This window comes from Merops nubicus, unplaced genomic scaffold (genome assembly GCF_000691845.1).
Source record: "Merops nubicus isolate BGI_N331 unplaced genomic scaffold, ASM69184v1 scaffold12302, whole genome shotgun sequence".
NCBI lineage: Eukaryota > Metazoa > Chordata > Aves > Coraciiformes > Meropidae > Merops > Merops nubicus.
Window position 1 is genome coordinate 48,791 of NW_008591623.1, and position 20,357 is coordinate 69,147.

The 20,357-nt window shown below is 39.3% G+C and overlaps 1 protein-coding gene across 1 annotated transcript in view; it reads left to right on the top strand.

Moving 5' to 3' along the window:
• Window positions 1-19,080, top strand: part of PREP (prolyl endopeptidase) — a gene marked incomplete at both ends in the record, with an annotated part of 66,901 nt that extends 47,821 nt beyond the window's left edge. Inside the window, 3 exons of the mRNA XM_008950327.1 lie at window positions 4,131-4,322; window positions 14,011-14,208; window positions 18,977-19,080. Coding sequence (XP_008948575.1) covers window positions 4,131-4,322; window positions 14,011-14,208; window positions 18,977-19,080 — 494 coding nt within the window. The remainder of the gene's footprint in view (window positions 1-4,130; window positions 4,323-14,010; window positions 14,209-18,976) is intronic.
• Between the last annotated feature and the right edge of the window lie 1,277 nt (window positions 19,081-20,357).

The following is a 20,357-nucleotide window of genomic DNA, read 5'->3' on the forward strand; positions in this document are numbered from 1 at the left end:
CAAGTCATCCCCCCTGTAGGGCCTTTTCCAGATGCCTTTTGTCTTAGTGAATGCACATAGTTCATCTCTGTATTTCCTTAGCTATGTGCACTGAAGTAAGTCATTTGCTTTATGACTATGGCTGTATAGTCCTTGAAAATTTCACTGACTTTCTCAGGTCTTTTGGGAACTGGTGCATGTGACTCAGTGTTGCAACAGGTTACTTGGAAGTCTTTGTGTTGTCCCATCTGGATTGCATGTAGATATTTTTGTTATTCTTCCAGAAGTTACAATGTGGATCCTGCATCATCAAGCACACTTTCCTATACCTGCACTGCATGGTAAACTGCTTTTTTGCTTACCTCTGATCACTGGAACATCTTCTTCTGATGCTGAGGTAACAGCTCTCAGCCCAGCTCACTCAGCACCTCTGAGAGTGTGCTCTGTTGCATGTGTGCAGAGAACATGCTGCGAGTGAGTGAGGGCTGCTTGAGGCTTTCAGTACATAGTTCACCTTGGTTTTGAACGTTTAACTAGTTCTTGCAGAATCATCCACCCTAAATTCAGGGTAGGTGAAAGCTGCACGTGGATACCTTCTGTAGTACTTGGTAGTCACACATGTAAACAGAAAACAGACATGAAGGAACAGAAGCTATGCTTAACCTGTTTGCACAAAGTTAGAATTGGAAATGCATGTCTGTCTCTATCTAGACAGACCTGTGGATGTATTTCTGACACTTCCAGGAGGACAGAGTCTTTGACAAGGTATGCTTTACCTTTCATGTCATGTTCATTCAAGCAAACTCTTATCCTGGTGTAATGTGCTGTCTTTAATAAAAATCTGCCTTGTCCATTCCCTGGGGCATTTTGGGTACTGGAGGGAGTAGTCTGATGATATGAGTAGAGCCAGACAAAGCAGTTGCTGCCATGGAAAGGGAAGATGTCTCATTTATCTTCTTATGCTCCCGAATTGCCTGCCAGCATCCCCTCCTGTTGAGCCAGTCAGCAATTTCACTTGTCTTACCCTCTGGTTAGGTGATTATACTCCCTACCCTGTCATGGGGACAAAAAACCCTGTAAAATGGAGAGAGACTGGTTTTCTTCTAGGTTACATAATTTAATCATCTTTACTAGTCACTTGGGCAAATGCCAAACCAAGCACGAAGGTGGAAATGTTGTTGGAGGAGGAGGGAAAAATGGGAGGGTACAGTACTGCTGCAGTCAAGCTTACTTTATAGCTCATTGCTAGTGGAAACAACTGTTGCTCCTCTTCAGCCCCTCTCTGTGCTGCCGCCTCTCTGTCCTGTCAGCCCTGCGCGTAGTGGCACTCCTGCCCAGCAGCGAGCTGGCTCAGGCAACCAAAGAGCAGCTTTAGTTTGCAGCACAATTATTTTTTTGTGGTTTTTTTTTTTTTTTAGTCATTTAACTTGTTAAACCAGCTCACTACTAAGGCAGGTAAGCAAAACAGAAGTAGCAGGCTGGGGGTAAAGTGATGAAGGACAAACTCCTCTTTGGCAATGATTAGGTATCAACTCGTTGGCAAGGCCGGGGTGCTTGACAGGGCCTGGTGCCATGCTGGTAAGCTGCACGGGCTTGGCCCCCCCTTCAGTTGCCACTGGTGTGACCTGGGGATAAACAGTGCCCATCCCTGTTCTCCCATCGGGTTTCAGCCTTACTGGTGCCCAGAGGGGTGGCTGTGTTGGTCACCAGGTTGTTATTCCTAACCCAAAGGAGAGAGCGAAGCAGGGTGATCTAAGGCCATGCTAGAACGTTCCTTCCATTCACAGGCCACAAGTGTTTGAGCTGCAACCAGCCATAAAGATGCATCCTCCTTTGTTTTCATACCTGTCTAATTGCAAAGGTTTTCTTCCTCTCACTGGAAAACTACAGCACATAACTCATTACCACCTCTTAACTTAGACCAGATATCGGCACATTTAACCACTTCAGTGAGACGGTGGTGTGGGAGTAACTCATCTGCAGTATTTGTCTTCTGAGGACTGTATAACATCCACTTTAACAGGATGAACACTCTTGATTTTGTAATAACAACTCAGTGTATCCCTGTAGAATACCAGCCTTCTTGCTTTTTTAGTAGCCATTCATTTGGGAGTAAATGAATAAGTTGCAAGGCAGCAATGTCAATCCCTAATGTCACATTATTGTCCATTTTCTTCACGGAATCCAACTTCTGTTGCAGTCATGGGGACTACAGTTACCATTAAAATGTGAGGTTTTTTCAACAGTCTGGGGATTCCTTTTTATGAAGTCTTATTCTTTAGTATGGTGGGTTTGTTCTGCCATATACTAAAATGCAGACGTTCAAATATTGTCATGGTGTTATACTGCAGTTAAGATTTTATTTACTAAAACACTTGTGCATGTGACTTGAGATCTTAAAACAGTTGCACTGGTGTATATCACAATTCACTGTAAGCTGTATTTTCTTTGTTTTACTGGGCTTCAAAGCAGGTTTTCTCTGCAGAACTTTGAGCAACTGGAATGACTTAGCAGGAGTTTTCCTCATGACTTAGCAGGAGTTTTCCTCAGTGTGAAATCTCATGAGAAGGACAAAACTTGGAACCTGAGAGAAAATCAAGATTTAATGTGCAATTGGTTCACTCAGAGACAGGATGCTAAGTTGACTGGATCATCTGGAAAGTTGGTGTCACAGCAAAATGAAAAGTAGAATTTAATTGGCTGATCTGTCACTTTGTATGAAGAGACAGGGAAGTTTTCCTTAAACTAGTCCAGCAATTAAGAGATATGAGCTTTATGAATGTTCTAGGCCTGGCTGTGCTCTCTTATTACATTTAATGGGTTTAAAATTACATTAGCCATCTCACTGCTTCCTCAATGATTCTTTTCTTTTTTTAAACTTACATTAACTACGGCTCAGTTAGGATCTACTTCCATTATTCTGCTCAGCTTTTAATGTTATAAAATAAGCCGATGTGCTTTTTTATTGATGCAAGCATATTATAGTTTCATGAACAGATTTATGCACAGTTTATTTGTTTATACTTAAAAGTAAAGACCCAACCTGTAGTTTTAGGAAAGAGGCAGAGAGTGGCACAAATGTTATTTTAAAATATAAAAGTTTTAATTTCACATTCATTAAGGATTCTGATTTTTCATATGACACTTAACCTTTCAACCCAACTTACTATATTGAGTTGTGGCTATAACAAGCATATGACATATTGGACTTAGCCTTGCTGCTTTTTCTCTCTACTAGCCTCCAAACCTACTGCAGAACGGTAAAATGTGAATAAAAAGTAATGGGATCTTTCTGTCCCAACTCCAGGTTGAGTCAATACTGAGACTGTGGCACAGAGTGAGTAAACTGAGGCAATTCACGTTTGAGAGAAGATGCGGTTTCATTCTTCACAAACACAGAAGTTAACATTTTAGTGAACTGTCTGTAGATGTCCTTTAGTCGTGACAAGCTTCTGCAGAACAACACTTCAGGAACATTTCTTCTGAATTTATCATATTCACTCAAATAGCATTCTTTCTATTCTGTGAGAAGTTCTGTGCTTTTAAGGAGGATGGAAAACTTTCCGCGTTAAGAAAGAGTAACTTTTTTTTTCAGAAAGGAATAAGAAATTAATTATTAAATAGTAATTAAGCAAAAGCTATTAAAAATAAGATTGAGCTTGAAAGCTTAGTGCAGAGACTTTAGACTCAGCTGCAGCTCCTCATTCCAAGAAGTCTGTAGAAGGCACAGACTTGTGAGCTTCACTGGCAAGAACCTGCTGTGCTTGGCAGCGTTGGCTCCACAGCACTCAGTGTGAGAGAAGCACCTTTGTAGCAAATGTGGGTTTTACATCAGCCCCTTAGGAAAGCTGGTAAAACAGTAGCCATGGTGCTGTCAGTGTTCTGCTTGTATTTTGCTAGAAATACCTCAAAACCAGTATGTTAACATGTCCATGAACTGGCATTTTTCCACTGCAGCCTATTAATCTGGAGAATTCTTTTTAGTTGTTAATGCTTTGTACATATTGAGCCCTTTTCATGGCTGTGCCTCTTCTGGTCACTGCCATTGTTCAAGAAAGAGCCTGCAGCAGTTGTCAGGAAGGCCTCGCCCTCAGGCGTTAAGGTTTTGTTTCAGGAGCTAAAGAATTTACCTTGTATGTTTGGTCTTGCAGGAATTCTTCAGTGGGTGAAGCTGATAGATAACTTTGAGGCTGAGTACGAGTATGTCACCAATGAAGGAACAGTGTTCACTTTCAAGACAAACCGCCATTCTCCAAATTACCGGTTAATCAACATTGACTTCAGTGACCCAGACGAATCCAAATGGAAAGTTCTCATCCCTGAACATGAAAGAGATGTTCTAGGTAAGAGCTGATGTCAAGTAAAATGCTTTCTACTCTGCTTTTTTTCAAATTAATTCAGTAACCAGCCTATTGAATGATCTTGTACTGACCTTACTTTTTCCTGTGTTTAAACTTTGTTTAGCATTTGTGATTAAAAGGCTTGTTGAGACTTGAGAGATGTAGGATCCATTTCTCTCTCTCTCTCTAACATCCTTTGTGGCCATAGTGAAGTTGCTTCATCTATCCTTGTGTTAGTTCTGTGTTTGTAGGAAATGAAAGTATTTACTGCTTAATGTAAGTGTATTAAATGTTTACTGGACAGTCAGGGATTACAGCAAGAGGGACTTTGTAAGCAGAAACAAGGGAAAGGGCAAAACTGGCAGTAGTGCAGCACACTATGAACAGTGTTGGTCAGACTTTGAAACAGGATTTTCTGTTGTTCTTGAGATAAGAGGAGTAGACAGCAGTTGAAAGAAAGCCTCAGGCAAGCTGAAGGGCATGGAATTCTCTAAGCATAAAAGTAAATTCAAAATACAAGTCTTTGGTTTTAATCATAGTTACTAATAATTTGGGTTTAATAATTAAAGGGGTTTATGTTTTTAATCCTGTAATTTTGGGGAGAGTTCTATTAAAAGAGAATTTACACAATACAGGAGAAACCTCCTCTCAGCTGTTTTTTTGACAGATGCTTTCTGTACGTATATGTAGCTTATTCTCCATACAGTACAAGATGCAATTATGATTTATATGACCACCATATAGCTAATCAAAAAGACCCTCCTTTTTTATTAATCCATCCTTATACGAATTTATTCATGTTTGCTACTTTTCTGGTGAAGAACTTATTTACAGAATGAGTAGGATTCTGTGTATGTGTGATTTGATATGTATATATATAGTAACTGCTGTCTTTCCTAAGACAAACCTATTTGACTACAATTTCAAACTTCCCTTAAGATCTTGCCTTTTAAGACAACCAAAAAAAAAAAAAAAATCATTATTTCTGGCTGCATTTCACAATGTGTACTGCATGGTTTCTTCCACAGCCTAGTATATCCCCAGTGTGACATGGGACTCTGAGCACATTCAGAACTATAGTGGTGTTGCAAATGTCTGCAGTCTAGAATTTTGCAAGAATTTTGATAAATGCAAAAGTAGCAAATTAGAGCTTGGTGAGACACAAATACTTTCCTTAAGATTGTGAACTTTGAATCAGGAACTGTCTGCATCTTAAATGAAGTACCTTTCAAGTCCTACACAGAGAATAAATAATAGGTATAAGTGAAAAAATGCTTCCAAGTCTAATTTCTGATTGCATGTGAATTGGCTGACAGTCTGTGAAGCCGTGCTTAAGTTTATGAGGAACAGCAATTTATAAAGTGGGACCAAGGTGAAGAATTGACTTGGAGATAGTGAGTGTCCAATGTGATTGACATGAAATGTGGTTATGTGTGGATTCACAAGAGATGTCATCTAGGCAGCCAGCAGAGCTCTGACCAGTGGCTGTCTAGGCACTGGCTAGATATTCTTTCCCAGTAAGATACAGGCCACATCTGCTCTTTGCTACACTGTGGTATTGAGCACAATTTCATTTTGGTTTCACTGGAAAGGCAAAGTTGTGCTGAGTTCATGTTTATGCACAGGCAAAACCAAAAGAATTTAATGCATGCAACAGTCCTTTAATGGCTTATATGTGACAGCCTTGACTATACAAACATAACAGGAACTGAATTTAGAAAACTGAAAGTTCAGATAAATGGGTTTGCTGAAGGCACCATCCTTCAGACTGTAAACACAACAGGCATCCAGCTCTTAAACTCTTGAAGGCAAACATAATCTGTCATATAAAACCATCAGAGTGACTTTCAGGAGTCTGTTGTGTGTCATTATGCTTCCAGGGTATTTGAATGTGAAGCCAGAGCAGGCAATCATCTATCTACTTCTGTCTAGCATTTTGGAGTGGTACATAAAGGAATTGGATTAAGTTAACAAATGAAAGTGTCTCCATAAGATGACAAATTTTAAGTAGATCTTAGTGCTACAGTAAATAAGTTTGAATTGTTCACTTCTCTGTGGCAGACACTTGCAAATTAGTGTTACATCCTCAGCACCAAGATAAAGGAGTTCTACCATGTTCAGGAGGTTGTAGCCCTCAAATTAAAAAAAAAAAAAAAATTCTTCACCCAATGAAGTCAGCAAGCAAGCCAGTCCCTATGTCATGTTGTTTTAATCATTCCAAGATTTGGTTTAGATAGACATAATTATAGCAGAAGGTAGTTAATAATTCATCATCTTGAAAACCTCCTAGTCAAATGAATTTGATTTTGTGTGATCCAGAGATGACAATGTAATGAAATACCTTCTGCAAAAGCCAGGACAGCAGTGATTCAAAAGGTAAATGAGTACTGCTGCTTGTCCAATTGTATGTATGTGTGGGAGTGACTCTTTACCTAGATGTAATTAGCTGTGTTAGAATGTCTTTATAAACATTTCAGTTAGTGATGCTCTACGTCACAAATGTGTTTTACTGGGATATACAGGTACTCTGGTATGATCTGCCTGTTAGCCATAGCCACCTTAATTTCTATATGTTACCTCTAGTTTCAATTTCATAAAAGCTGCACTGTGCATATGTAGAAATAGATTTATCTATTAATAAATTCAGGATTAAGAATTGTGAGGCTCTGCCAGTGTCTATCAACAGCAAAAAGAGAAATTCCATAAAGCATCATAATGCATTCTTGGGGAAGGTGCTGTAGCTACTATAATCTAACCAAGAAATAAACACTTATGCCTACAAAGTAGTGTGAAGGTCATTTGGTTCCTTTGACATATTCTTCAAGAAGACTTTTTTTATTAGCTTTGACCTTTTTGTTTTCCAAACTGTTTATAAATGAGCTAATTTAGGAAATACAGGGGGAAAACCAAACATATTCCTGCAATGAATTTGTACACACACCTCATTTTACAGCTCTCAGCAGGGATTTCACACAGACTTGAGGTAAATTTAGATCTTTATTCTGTGAGCTGAGGGGAAAAATAAATGACAGCTATTTTAAAATTAAATTTGAGGGCCCTTAGAACATACTGGAGCATGATGAGGCTTATTTCCTCCTCTGTGGAGTTTGTTTGTAAAGTGTTACTTTTAATTTTCAGGAAGTCTAAAACCATAGGAGAGACTGATATCCAACATTGAAATAGTGTTTTAAATGACAACATAGCTGCAAGTAGGTGTGCTGAATTAGTTAAAAGGCAGCTGTACCTATTAAGTGCAGACTGGTCATGACAGACACTGAAACCATAGTTCTAAGGCATAGGATAAACCTGTTGTCTGTAGAAGGTTAATTAATTTTGAGAACTGACTCCCCCAGAAGTGCCCAATGCTGGTAGAGCAGGGCAACTTGAGAGTAGCAGTTACATCCAGCTACTGTACCTGTGACAATGGAAAGAAAAACGGAATAGATCTTCTGAGTAAGGAGGGCTGAGAAAAAAGACATAGTCCTAATTGTGTCATAGATGAGGTGAGTGATCTTGAGCAGTTCCTTGGATCTCAGTTGGCCATTTAACAAGCAGGGGCAAAGCTATCAATGCTCCTGTACCTTGTGCACATCTGCACACCAAAACTCAGTGCGTGTAAAACGCTTCCCTTCCCTCAGCTAGAATGTGCACTCCAAATGAGAAGTGTTTTTTTCTTCATACATTTAACCTGCTAGCTAATTCATAAACACTTATGAGTTTGGGGAGGGGAGTTAATGCAACTTAAAAGTATCTTTTGGCCTTGTAGCAATACCAGGAGAAATAGTGTGGAAAGAGTACCATGAAATTGTTCATCTGGAATGACAAGGATGTGCTTGGGTGTGAGTAATCCCTTGTGTTTGTCTTGGCCATCAGGAAGCTTGTGTGCCCTGTTACCTTGTGGTGTTTTTCAGAGTACCCATAGCTTTATGTGCCTGGCAGCTTTGCTTGCCAGGCAAGTGTGTGAAGGATTGTGTGACTGTTCTGAGGAGCAGCTGTGTGTAGTTCCTGTGTGTAGCCCAGAGGAACCACACTGTGGAGACAACTAGTGTGGAAGAGTGGCAGAGGAGGAAATCAGCTGCAACACAACCAACCAGATTGATAAGCTTCTACTGTGAGATGGGAGGGTGTGGGAGGGGGGGGAACACCTCTCCACAATTAGGATGTGGCTTAGCTCAAGCACTCCCTAAGATCTGGCCAAGCCAAATACAGTCCCTCAGCCACAGGGGACATGGGGAGAGCATTCTGTCTGTATGTGTGTCCTTGACTGTAAGTCTTATTCTTTTCCCCTGGTAGGGCCTTTGTGACTGTTTACCATGGAAAACCTCTGTCAGTCACAGTTCACTAAAGCCTATAGGTTACTTAAGGAAGTATTGCTCCTGATGTTTGCAGCTTCAGAAGAGCTTTTTCCTCCCCATCTCTGTCTGACGGTTGTGTGACCCATACTGAGAGGATGTGGGGTATAAAATCCTTTACTTGGTGAAACTGTTTTGGGCTTTCCATTAACTGAAATGTGGCAGTCGGTCAATGAGGATGGTATCTAAGTGAACAGATATATGCTGTATGTTGTGAGGGCTCATCAACATTTACTCACATGTTTGAGAATTATTCATATTTTATTCTGTGAATTGCTTGTGCTTTACTTGCAAGTTTACACATCAGTAGCTTTGAGTGGTGGTTATGACTCATTTTAAAGGAGGTCATCATATCTGCCAGTTAATCTGCAGGGACACCAAAGTTCATAGTCTCTATCTATGATGGCCAAAGAAACCAGAATGATCTTCCAGGTCTATTTTCTAGCTAAAGCTTTGGCAGTCCATTGAAATATATTTTTTTCATCAAGTCAGCACACAAGCTTATTGTACAGCGAGTAACTCAGAAGTTTCTGCTGTAGACTTTTAGCTGCCTAGCTCTTCTAGCATGGCATGTGCTTCTTCATCAAGATTTCAGCCTACACCTATCAAAGCATGTTTGTACAGTTGGATACTTAACATGTTGTAGCCACTGCTGCAGCAATGAAAGGTCACAGCTGTCATAAGTAATTAAGGTTAGTGGCACAGATGTTTGGTATGAGGATTCAACTTTTTTTTTTCCCTGAAACTATTTCAAAAGTTGTTCATAGTAGTGTTGCAGGTGCTGAGTTAGTCACATGCCTTTGCTCCTAATGAAAGCTGTCACAACAATAGAAGAGATTTTGGAAAGTAGCACTATATGAATTTTTAAAAGGTTGAGCTAGAACTTCTAGAGATGGTTGAGCTCGGTTTTCTAGGCCTTGTTAAAAAGTATTATTCCCTTCAGTGCAAATTTAGCTGTTTAAGAATTGTGTTGACATAATATAGTCATCAAGGTAGTCACTGTCATCTTCAGAGAGAAATGAATACCTGTTTTCAGTACTTACGAGTGCCTCCACGTGTGTCCATCTCTCTCTGATACTTGAGCCAAGAGGCTCAGGTTGGAAGAGGCAACCTTTATGTTTTTATTGTTTAGTTAAATAAGGCCTTTGCCTGATGGGTGTTGTGAGTAGGTGGATTGTAAGTATTCTGAAGAGCAATTGATAAATTTAGGTGTAACTGGGAGAATAACGGCTCTGTTCATTGGTATTAACTGCAAATAAACTGACCTTACACGTTGGAGAGGTCTCATGTAGTTAGCTATTTAAAAAACCCACTTGAGTGAAACTGCTCAGAAAGTAATTCTCAGTGTCTGAGAACTGGGTATCCAGAATAATGGAGTAAACTGCATTCTAAAGGTGGTTATTGTGCAAATGGTCACAAGTTGTGCCAGGGGAGATTTAGATTAGGCATTAGGAAAAATCTTTTCACCAAGAGTGTTGTTAAGCATTGGAACAGGCTGCCCAGGGAAGTGGTCCCAGGGCATCAGGGAGTCAGTCATCATCCCTGAACGTATTTAAAAAGTGTGTAGATTTGGTGCTTAGGGACATAGTTTAATGACGGACTTGGCAATGGTTGGACTTGATGATCTTAAAGATCTTTTCCAACCTAACCAGGTCTGATTCTGTTTCTGACCATTCCCTACAAAGGGAGCCTGCAACAGTTGTGTCAGGCTTAGCTTTTAGACATGAAGTTTGCAAGCACACGATCTTGAAAGCTTCTAGGAAGTACAGAGACATGCAGGATACATTCTGCAAAGCGTGAGCAAAACCAAGGACACTGGCTGCTAATGCAGCAAACTCAACAGTTTCTGCAGTTCTCGGGGCCAAGCATGGGAGTAACAGAGTCTCAGCTTGTAGCTTAAAGTCAAAAAATAGCTCTCGTTAATAATTCAGCATTGGTTTAGCTTGCTGTGTATAAAAGTGTTGGCTCTTAGTGTCTGTCTTTTTCTGCTGCTCTTTCAAGTCTGCTTCAATGTTTTGCTCTGTTTTGATTTTTGCAGTTCTTTGTCACTTCCACTACTATAACTTTTGGAGGCAGTTAGCACTGCATGAAAACCAGTTTTAATACAGGTATTATACACAGAAGCTATGTTTCTAAATATCACAGAATGTTTTTAAAACATTTGGTGTTGTCTTCTGTTATCTTCACATTGCTAAGACCATCTAATTTGCAAACCAAACATGTGATGGAGAGTTAATATTAATTCTTCCTGGGCAAGTTCTTCAGTAGCAGGAATCCCCACGTAAGCCAGCAGCCTTACTCCTGGGCAGTTGATTTTTTCCAGTAAAGGAGTAATATCTCTTTGTTATATAGAAGTCAAAGTAATAATGTACTTTGACTTTTAGTGAAACTATCCTTTAAACTGCAGTGCTTCATCAAATTATTAGTGAGGAATTAAGGGTTATCGCAATTTAATTTTAAAATAAAGATTGCTTAATTAGTATTTTTGCTGGAGCAAAACTACATATTCTATATGTTTGAAGTTTCTCTCAAAATGTCTATAACCCATTTTATGAAACTTTAATTGTCAGATAATTCCAAGAGTACAAATGGACATCTTAATTACAGATGTTTCTGAGAATACCAGTGTGGTTCATGAGATCTGCATCTTATTGCTGAGCAGTTAATTCTGCAGGCAAAAATGGTGTGTTATTGTAGGGATGTTATTTTTTATTTATTTATTTACATTGTGTGTTAATAAACCAGTTACAAGTGTGAATGTTGGCAGATTCGTGCAATGACAATGTAATAAATTTAAATTACTGCATATTCTCCTTGTTTGTACAGCCAAGAATGATTAAATATTTCAAAATATATAATTTGGTGTAACTATTACACTTAACAATTTTGTTCTGTTCTCTAGCCTCACTGGAGAAGTCTAAGTCACCCCAGAGCTAAAATTACATATCAATTACTAATTTATAAACAGTGTTATGTTGTGTTGTGCTGCATCTTATTATGTCAGGTCATGGCTTCATGGTTGAAATTTCAATTAGTGTTGTACTCTAGGGCTTTGATTAGAAAATTTCCAGATTTAGGCTAGAAGTTCATGAGGAAGTTAGAAAGTCTGGGGGTAAAAACATATCAGTGGTGGTCTTTGGGAAGAGGAGAGTAGTAAAGCTTTATTTTGGTGTTTATGTAACATAAATTCGTATGACGAGGAAGTCAGACTAGTGTTAAATTTCACTGGTCCTCCAGGAGCAAGCTAAAAGGAAAGCAAACTCTATCGAGCTATTAGGATTTGAAGGTCTTTGAGCTCTAGGGGGTCATGACAGACCTGAACTATGTGTGAAGGGAGAGACTTAAAGAAGCTAATTGTTACGGAATAATGAGTTTTGACCTTCAGTTCAGAAAGAGCTTGTTACCCTTAATAGAGGGGACACACAATACAACTTTGAACTTTTGTCTGGAACCTGAATGTGCAAAAGTGCATTTATAAAGCTGCCTTCCGTACAGCTGTGAATTCAAATTATTTGGTTTTATAGGACCTTGGAGAAACTGGGAAGAACTGTTAAAACGTGAATAATGTAAAATAGTGTAAAACTGAAATTAGGTCAGTTTTGTTGTGTTTCTGTTTTGTTTTGATGTTTTTCCTCCGATGTTGGTATTTTTAACTCCCCCTGTCACAGTGCTACATTGACATTCCAGCATGCCCCAGTCAGTCCTACCTGATTTTTCTTTACTCATTTAGTTCCATCTTTTTGTTTGTTTGTTTGGGGGTTTTTTTGGGTGGTTTTTTTTTTTTTTTTGGCACTGTCCTGTGCTGGTACCTTGCCGATCATTTAGCAGGTTTCCAGTCTGACTTGTCAGGGGAGAAGTTGCACGTACATAGTTGGAAGAGGACAAGAATCACCACTTCACCTAGTCCTACAAACAACAAAAATATGCCCCTCATTCCTTCCTTCCAGATATTTTTTTCTTTTCTTTTACTCTTGTTTGTGTTTTGTCTTGTTTGTATTTGGTTTGTGAATTAATGAGAAAAAGTTGAAGTACTTTTGCTGCAATGTAGGGTAACCAGTTATTTAAATGACAGAAATACTATGAGAGGTGAAGTTTCAATCTTTTTCCTGTCTACATGAGTAAATAAATAGGTTTGTCACTAAAGATCTAAAGCAAATGGTATAGGAAACAGAAGAGAGAGAGAGTGTTACGTGATATATTCTGGGTGACCTGGAGCCCTGAAGAGTTTTGGCACTTCACAGGATACAAGGGTGAGGACTGTAGTGAGACGGTCAGTGGAACTGCAGGGATTTTTGTAGAAATTGTCATCCCAGATGTTTTTTTTTTTTTGTTTGTTTGTTTTTTTTTTTTTGTTTTCCTGAAAAAATTTGGATTTCTGAAGAATTTTCTAATTAAAAAGAATTAGCATTCCATGAAGAAGTTCATCTATCTCTGGTAATTCCTTTGAGGAACAAACTCTGAATGTGAAAGGTTCAGTGAAGCAGAAGCCCTTGTTCCTGCACAGCTGCACAGCTGGGGTGGCCAGCTTTGCAGGGGCCCAGGGCTGCCAGGAGAGGCATAAGGGAAATGAACCTCTGCAGAGCTCTTTGCTCCTGGGTCCTTTTGACAGATTGAGTTCACTGTGCCACATCCTGGTCCTACTTCCTCTCAGTCTTAAGAGTGCTTTTTAACAATGTTACGTTCTTGAATAAACTCTTTTTAAAAAAAAAAAAAAAGAAAAAAAAAAGGCATGTTGAGGGTATCAACTCAGAATATCCCTTTTCTTACACCCAGTAGAGCTTGCTTATGAGAACAGCCTACCGAATCCTTAGCAATAAAACCAAGATGAATAATAACCTCTAGGTTCTGTACTTTAATGTACAATACAGGATCACGTGTCTTTTTGTTCTTATTAGTTTAGCTTGAGTCTAGATCATAATGATTGTTTTGATTTTCATGCATTTCCATAGGTATTGTTGGCAGAGATCAATTTTTTATTGGGGTTTTGCATTGAAATATGTGATACTTAAGAGCAGTACTGATCCAGAAACATCTCAAATACATAAGCATCTTGGTTCAGCAATTCTTTATTCCTGCGTCTGCATAAATTAGCTTCAAGCAGCACAGTTAATGCATTTCCAAAGAGTGTCAGCCTTTACTTTTGGGTTTGCTTTTTTGTTTCAGAAAGCAGATGTCTTCTAAAGATTTAATAGTTAAAGTCAACACGTCAGAAATTTTGATGCATATATTTAGGTATGCTAAAGAATTTTAAAATCAGATTATGTCTAATTGTTTTCTTTCTTAGGATTTTTAATGCTGCATATTTTCTGTGGCTTTGTTTTCCTTTTCACACCCTGCAGAATGGGTTGCTTGTGTGAGGTCCAACTTCCTGGTTTTGTGCTATCTGCATGACGTGAAGAACATCCTGCAACTTCATGACCTAGCTACTGGTGCACGTCTCAAGACTTTCCCCCTAGAGGTTGGCAGTATTGTGGGATATAGTGGTCAAAAGAAGGACACTGAAATATTCTATCAGTTTACTTCCTTTTTATCTCCAGGTAAGTTTTTTTTTTTTTTCCCCTTAGTTATTGTTCCTTTTCCTGGGAACTATATATTTCTCATTTTCTTTTGTTTAGTGGATATTAAGTATTCTAAGATGCAGGTAAAACTGCTTCTCCCTATATAGTAGGTTATGGTTGTGCACTTTAAAATGTACCAGTCCCTTACCCATGAAGCCTAAATAATATGCCTACTAATATGTGAGAGACCTGCAATGAGAAATTATTCAAGACTTGTAGCATTCTCACAGCTCTTGCTTCATCCAGCAAGATTCAGGTTTAGAAACTCTGCTGAAGACAACTGTTAATGTATTTAAGGTGATTTTCATCGCAGTTTTGAAGAACATTAATAAAGGTCACAAAAATTCTTTCTCTGACAGCTTTGTGATTCATTTATATATAGCCTTATTAGAGCATCCTTACTATCTGTCCTTTGAACACTAAGTGTTGTTGGATTGCTGTATGAATCCTCCTTTCCTCCCCTTCCTCAGCAATCAATAGCTAATACAGAACAAGGTTCAAATATGGAGAGGGGCGATGGGCTTTGGAATCTCTATCTTCTTCCAGGGTTCTGAGTGATCATGAATCACAAGATGACCAAAAATGTTCCTGTAACATCTGAAATAGATTTTTGCTCTGTTTCAGTTAGAGCACAGCCATACTGCAAAACAGCTGTATAATAGTTCTGATAGGTTTGCTGGTTTTACTAGAAATGATTGTGTGAACTTATCAAAACTGTAGTTCAAGTTTAAGGGATAAGAATTGTGATGAATTTCCTATTATTGTCTTACTGTTTACATAACAGAAATAAGATATGTTTCCAATTCCTCTTCAATAAATTTTTAAGCAACATTCAGAGCCTTGCAGCCATTGCAACTGGAGAGGAGCTTGAGGACACCCTTGCATTTACCTCTAGCTTCATCCCAGCTTGGAGGTTCAGGTAGTTCACTTGCCCACTTCACACCTCATGGGCCAGCAGTTGCCAGTGTGGTGGTGCAGACCCTCCAGGTCACACTGCCATGTCAGCCTCAGGCAGCATTGTGCTCCTAATTACAAGTGCAGTGAGCTGGGACAGTCTGGCATTTTCTGACCTTGCCTACTGGAGCAGTGAGTTGAGACAATCCGGTACCTTCTTGTCTTAGGTACAAGTACAGTGAGTTGGAAGGATTAGGCAGTCCCTAACCACACCTGAAACTCCTGTTGCCTGGGAAACATACCTGCAACTCCTGCCTGGATTGTGGCCCACTCTGAAGGGGGCCAAGATTCCCTGACAAGAATAATGGCCGCAATGAAGAAGTACTGAGTAAAGTCAATCATCTTGTGACCCTGTAAATACTGATCCTAAGAGAGCCCTTTGAGGTCTCTAGGATCACAGCAGGCTGTGACCCGGTGCCTCCCCCAGAGCTGGGGTGCTTCTCCGTAGATTTTTCGCAAGATTCTCAAGGTAGTTTTTATGACGTAACTCTTGAGTGTCTGCTGACAGACAGGGTCAAAGGTCATCTGTTGGTAAATGCCAATGAAAGAAAAGTAATTCACTCTAATTGGTTTCCCATGAGGTTTCAAAGATAATTGGATACCAAAAACTTACTATAATCTGCGAAGAAAGAGACATCTCAACCATAGGTTAACCCCTGTGTCTGTGTGTGTGTGCACAGTTTGATTTGGAAGCTTTGTTGGCTCTTTAGGTCACTGTGCTGATTATAACAGATTGTTAATTACTGACTAATTATTGCTAGAAAATCATACAATCTAATCTTACATTTTATTGTAACAGTGTTAATAAATCTTGAATTGCTGTTACATCATAGTTGTATAGGGCCCATAATAGCACGTTGGATCAATACCACTGAAATCATGTACCAAAATTCCTAGACAGAAACTGTTGATCAAGTCTGGGACTAAGACTGTATTCAACCACACCTAGACTCCTGTCTGAGCAGAAGTTTAGAAACAAGAGAGTCCATTCTGAACCTCATGATGCAATTGGAGAGCCTCCATTTTACCCTTTTTGTCTCCATTCTCTGCATAAATCGTTCTAGCCCAGTTCTAACTCGATTTTCCTTTTTGTATTTCCTTGTAGTGAGTGAACCTTGCCACTGAACTCTGTCACACTTTAACAGATTATATTAAAAATCACTTTCTCTATTATCATTGATGGTGATTTTTTAAGTGAAATTTCACTCCTCCATGACAGATTGGCATAGTCAGCAGGATCCTAAATCAGGATTCCATCACAAGTGATTTAAAACACTCATCTGTGACAGCCAGTCTTAAAAGCCTGCACGGTTCATCTCAGCTGAGCAAGTAGAGTCTCTGCAGCTGCTAAACACGTGGAGGGAAGAGCTCAGAGGTCTGTTCTAGCCCATGGCTTGCCAGCCAGCCCTGGCTGCTCTCACTGCCTGCTGGTTGCTTAGGCAGGTTTTTTTCTCTCCTTCATCCATGTGCTTAGCATTAACAGAGAATTTGCCATGGTGTGGTTTTGTAAACTCGGGCAGGGCAACCTGGAATCTAGAAGAAAGAGGAAGGGAAGAAATGGAGATAGACTGCATGGGAATAAGGAAAGGGTTTGGAAAGCAGATCAGTGAGGTAATTTTTAGGTAGGTGCGGATATTTTTTTAATTTGCATGTAACCTACATTCACCCTATTAGTGGAATAACCAGACAAAAGGCATGGGGCTGGGCCTTGATTAACCTGGACTTTCCAACCTTACTACTAGAAATAATACAATTTGCACTTGTATTAAGTTGTGCTGTTTTGGTTTTTCTTCTAGAGAGAATCAAATTAACATACTGGTGTTTAATATCTACAACAAAAGTAGTAGTGTATGTGTATCTGAAATAAAGGACAAAGCAGTTCTAAAGCCATAGATGCTGGCACCATAAAAATAGTTTTTGCTGTTCCCTGAAAAAATAGTTATCCCTGCTGTCAACTCCAATTGGACACTTAGGTGAGCACTCCAGTGTTTTGCATTTACTTAGCACCCAGCAAGAGTGCAGACCTCCACATTACCCTGGTTTTGGATATTAACTGCCGTGCTGCTAAAAATGTAACAGAACAAGAGATGCAGTACCAGGGGTTCAACTGCACGTGACTGTAATACTAGATTCATTGACTCCCAAAATGCAGTCTGACTGTGCTTACACTTCAGCATGTGGTTTCCTAATACACAGCTATCCTGCCTGCTCTGCGTATAAGGTTTGCCAATACTTTATCCAGCTTGGGCAGCCGTATATATGTCAGATGACTGCTCTGCCTGCTACCACCTGGTGTGCTTTCCTTTGTGCTTTTGCATCACTTTCTGGATCCTGATCTTTAAGGGAAATGCTGCTTTAATGCTCGTTTGTACCTGCCACCCTGCATTAGGCTTGCTAGTCACTTCGTAACAAATGAAGAAAAAAAATTCTCAGCAGATTAGACTAGTCCTACTTGTATTCCCATATTAATTCACCATTACAGGAACAGGCTTTAACAATTATTAGCAGTGTTAAGTTTCATCTGTGTTCTTTGTTCAATCGCTATCTTTTGGATTTTTCACAGTCTATGGAAGTGATTTAATAAGGCAATTCCCTTTTATCAGATATGTTTCCTCATTATTTCAAGTTTCAATATAGTTTTTTTTATAGCTATAGCCTCTGTAATAATTATTTCTGGTTTCCTGAAAGTATCTGAAATATAGACAATACAGCAGTATTTCAGTCAAGTCCTGTCCACCTTGGTTAATTTTATTACATTGATGATCCCTGTAGAGGGCTTGTGCTTTAACTTTTAGTGTTCTTTTTCCTTAATGTGCATTTAAAATTTTACAGAGATGAGCTTGTTGTAAAGCACAAAAACAAAGCATAATTAACACTGATCTTAGTTTTATGTATCATGGGTATCTGTAGTATATCCATGAATACTGAGATGTTTTAGCACATTAACCAGTTTGCAAACACAACAGTCACCCTGTATGGCACATGCTCAAATGTTATTAGGGGTGAATGACAGAGAATGTGATTTATAATCTAAATGCAAAATACTTCTTGGTTAACGACACATCTCTGTAGTGTCTAGATTGCTACAGTCTCTGTGATTCTGCCTCTGCTGCAACCTGGAAGTGTTATACTGCCTACAGACATACATTTTCTCATGTACACAGTCCTTTGGAAGTCATAGGTGCAGCTCAAGGAAGTGAAACTGCCTTCAAACCCACAGGTTCAGGATGTAAAACAAATCATACAAGACCAAATTCTCTTCCGTTACGTAGGCTACCTGTGCTGGTCTACCACAATTTCTAGTGGATGCTCAGCTGCTTCTGTTATCTGGGACTCCATTTTAATTGTAATCCTAAAATATTTTATCATAAAAGCAAAAAATGCTGACCAGAGTTAAAATCTTGGTATGTTTATTCTCAGTCTGGTGGCTCTCGAGATGTTTTAAAATTGACCTTATAATTCTTTCTTTCAACATTATCATTCTCAAAAAGTGCTGTGTAACTTTATGAAAACAAATCTTTTTTCCATTTTGCTTAACCCACTTTGGGTACACTTGGCTTTGTATGGGCAGCGAGAATGACTCTTTCTGTACAGAAAGCCTTTGCACCCTTCCTAGGTGAAGGGCAGATATGTATGTGCTACATTATATACTAACTGAAAGAATATGTCTGCAGCAACTGTTTTTCACCCTGCTGAGTTACCTTTGCCATTCATTGCTCCATCACAGCGCCTAAACTGGCATCCTTGTAATGATGGACATACAAGAAGCTGAAAAACTTGCACTCTGTTTTAGGTATTATCTATCACTGTGATCTGACCAAAGAGGAACTGGAGCCAAGAGTTTTCCGGGAGGTGACTGTGAAAGGATTTGATCCTTCAGTTTACCAGACAATTCAGGTAATAAACAGGAATCCTCCTGTCTTTCTGTAAGCACTTATGCAAGAGTTTAACACAATTGCACTTGGCTAAGGGTGTGAGTGCTTTGATTAGCTCCTGGGTTTGCAGGTCTGTGTGCACGCTAAAGGAATTCTACCAAGTCTTGTTAGGCAGATTGGAAGATGTCACGGGGAAGTAACCAGAGCAGACTCAATCCTCAGCTGTCTCACGTTATGAGGCAATATGTTCTTTATTTTTTTCCTATGTTATGGTATTCTTTGATATTTGTTTTTGCATCAGGTTGCTACTTTTCCATGTTTATCTATTTCTTCCACCAGGGCAACTTGGCATGGTTCCTATAGGCAAGTGTGTGATAGGACAAGGCTTAAGAGGCAGTGGAGAAGCAGAAGAAACTTGGAAGAGCCAGTTGTCTTCCAAGTACTTCCACGGTATTCTGGAGCCCACCATGGGAAGTGGCGACCGTAGATAAAACACTTCTGTCCCCACCACTCTTGTAAAAAAAATACTGATAGTTTTGCCACAGGTTCATTCTGTGGATCTCTTACAACCTCGCTAAGAAATTGGGAGGAAAGAAGGAAATGCATTGATTCATTTGTAGCTGCCATCAAATGTGGAATCTGCTGTAGAAATATGAAAGATCTCAACCATGATTATTCGGAAGGAAAGCAGGAAAATGTCTAGTGATGTGAACAGAAAAATCATGTTCATTCATGCTGTGTAGGAACTTCCTATCCTGTCTACCTTTCCAAGAAGTGCCCTAGTATATTGTGCTCATTAATGCATCAGTGCAGTTACACTTGCAGCAAATCACACTCAACTCACTTGGACTGAGTGAGTGTGCTCAACTCACTTGGAGCAAGTCACTTTGATTTTCATAAGAGCAGGATTAGACCCTTTGCTTGCAGTGCTGGAACAAATAGAACAAAGTGCAAAAGATAAAAACAATTTAAAATACATGTGTGTAATTACCATTTTTAATGTAAAACCCCATGAAACAATTATTGTGCAGATCTAACAGCTTTTAGTATTAGATGTTTAAAGGATTTTGGAGAGGGACCCCTGCATTCTAGCTACATCCTACCTAGTACATAGGATCTGGGTCCATGGGAGGTTGCTTCAGGACTTAATGTAGGTTATCACTGCACTAATACTCTGTTTTAACTGTTTCCCAAGATTCTAATGTTTGTGATTCCATGAATAAAGAATTAAAAGACAAACATTGTCCTACGTAGCATGGCTTAATCGAAACCAAGTGCTGTCAAATATGCCTGCTTCCT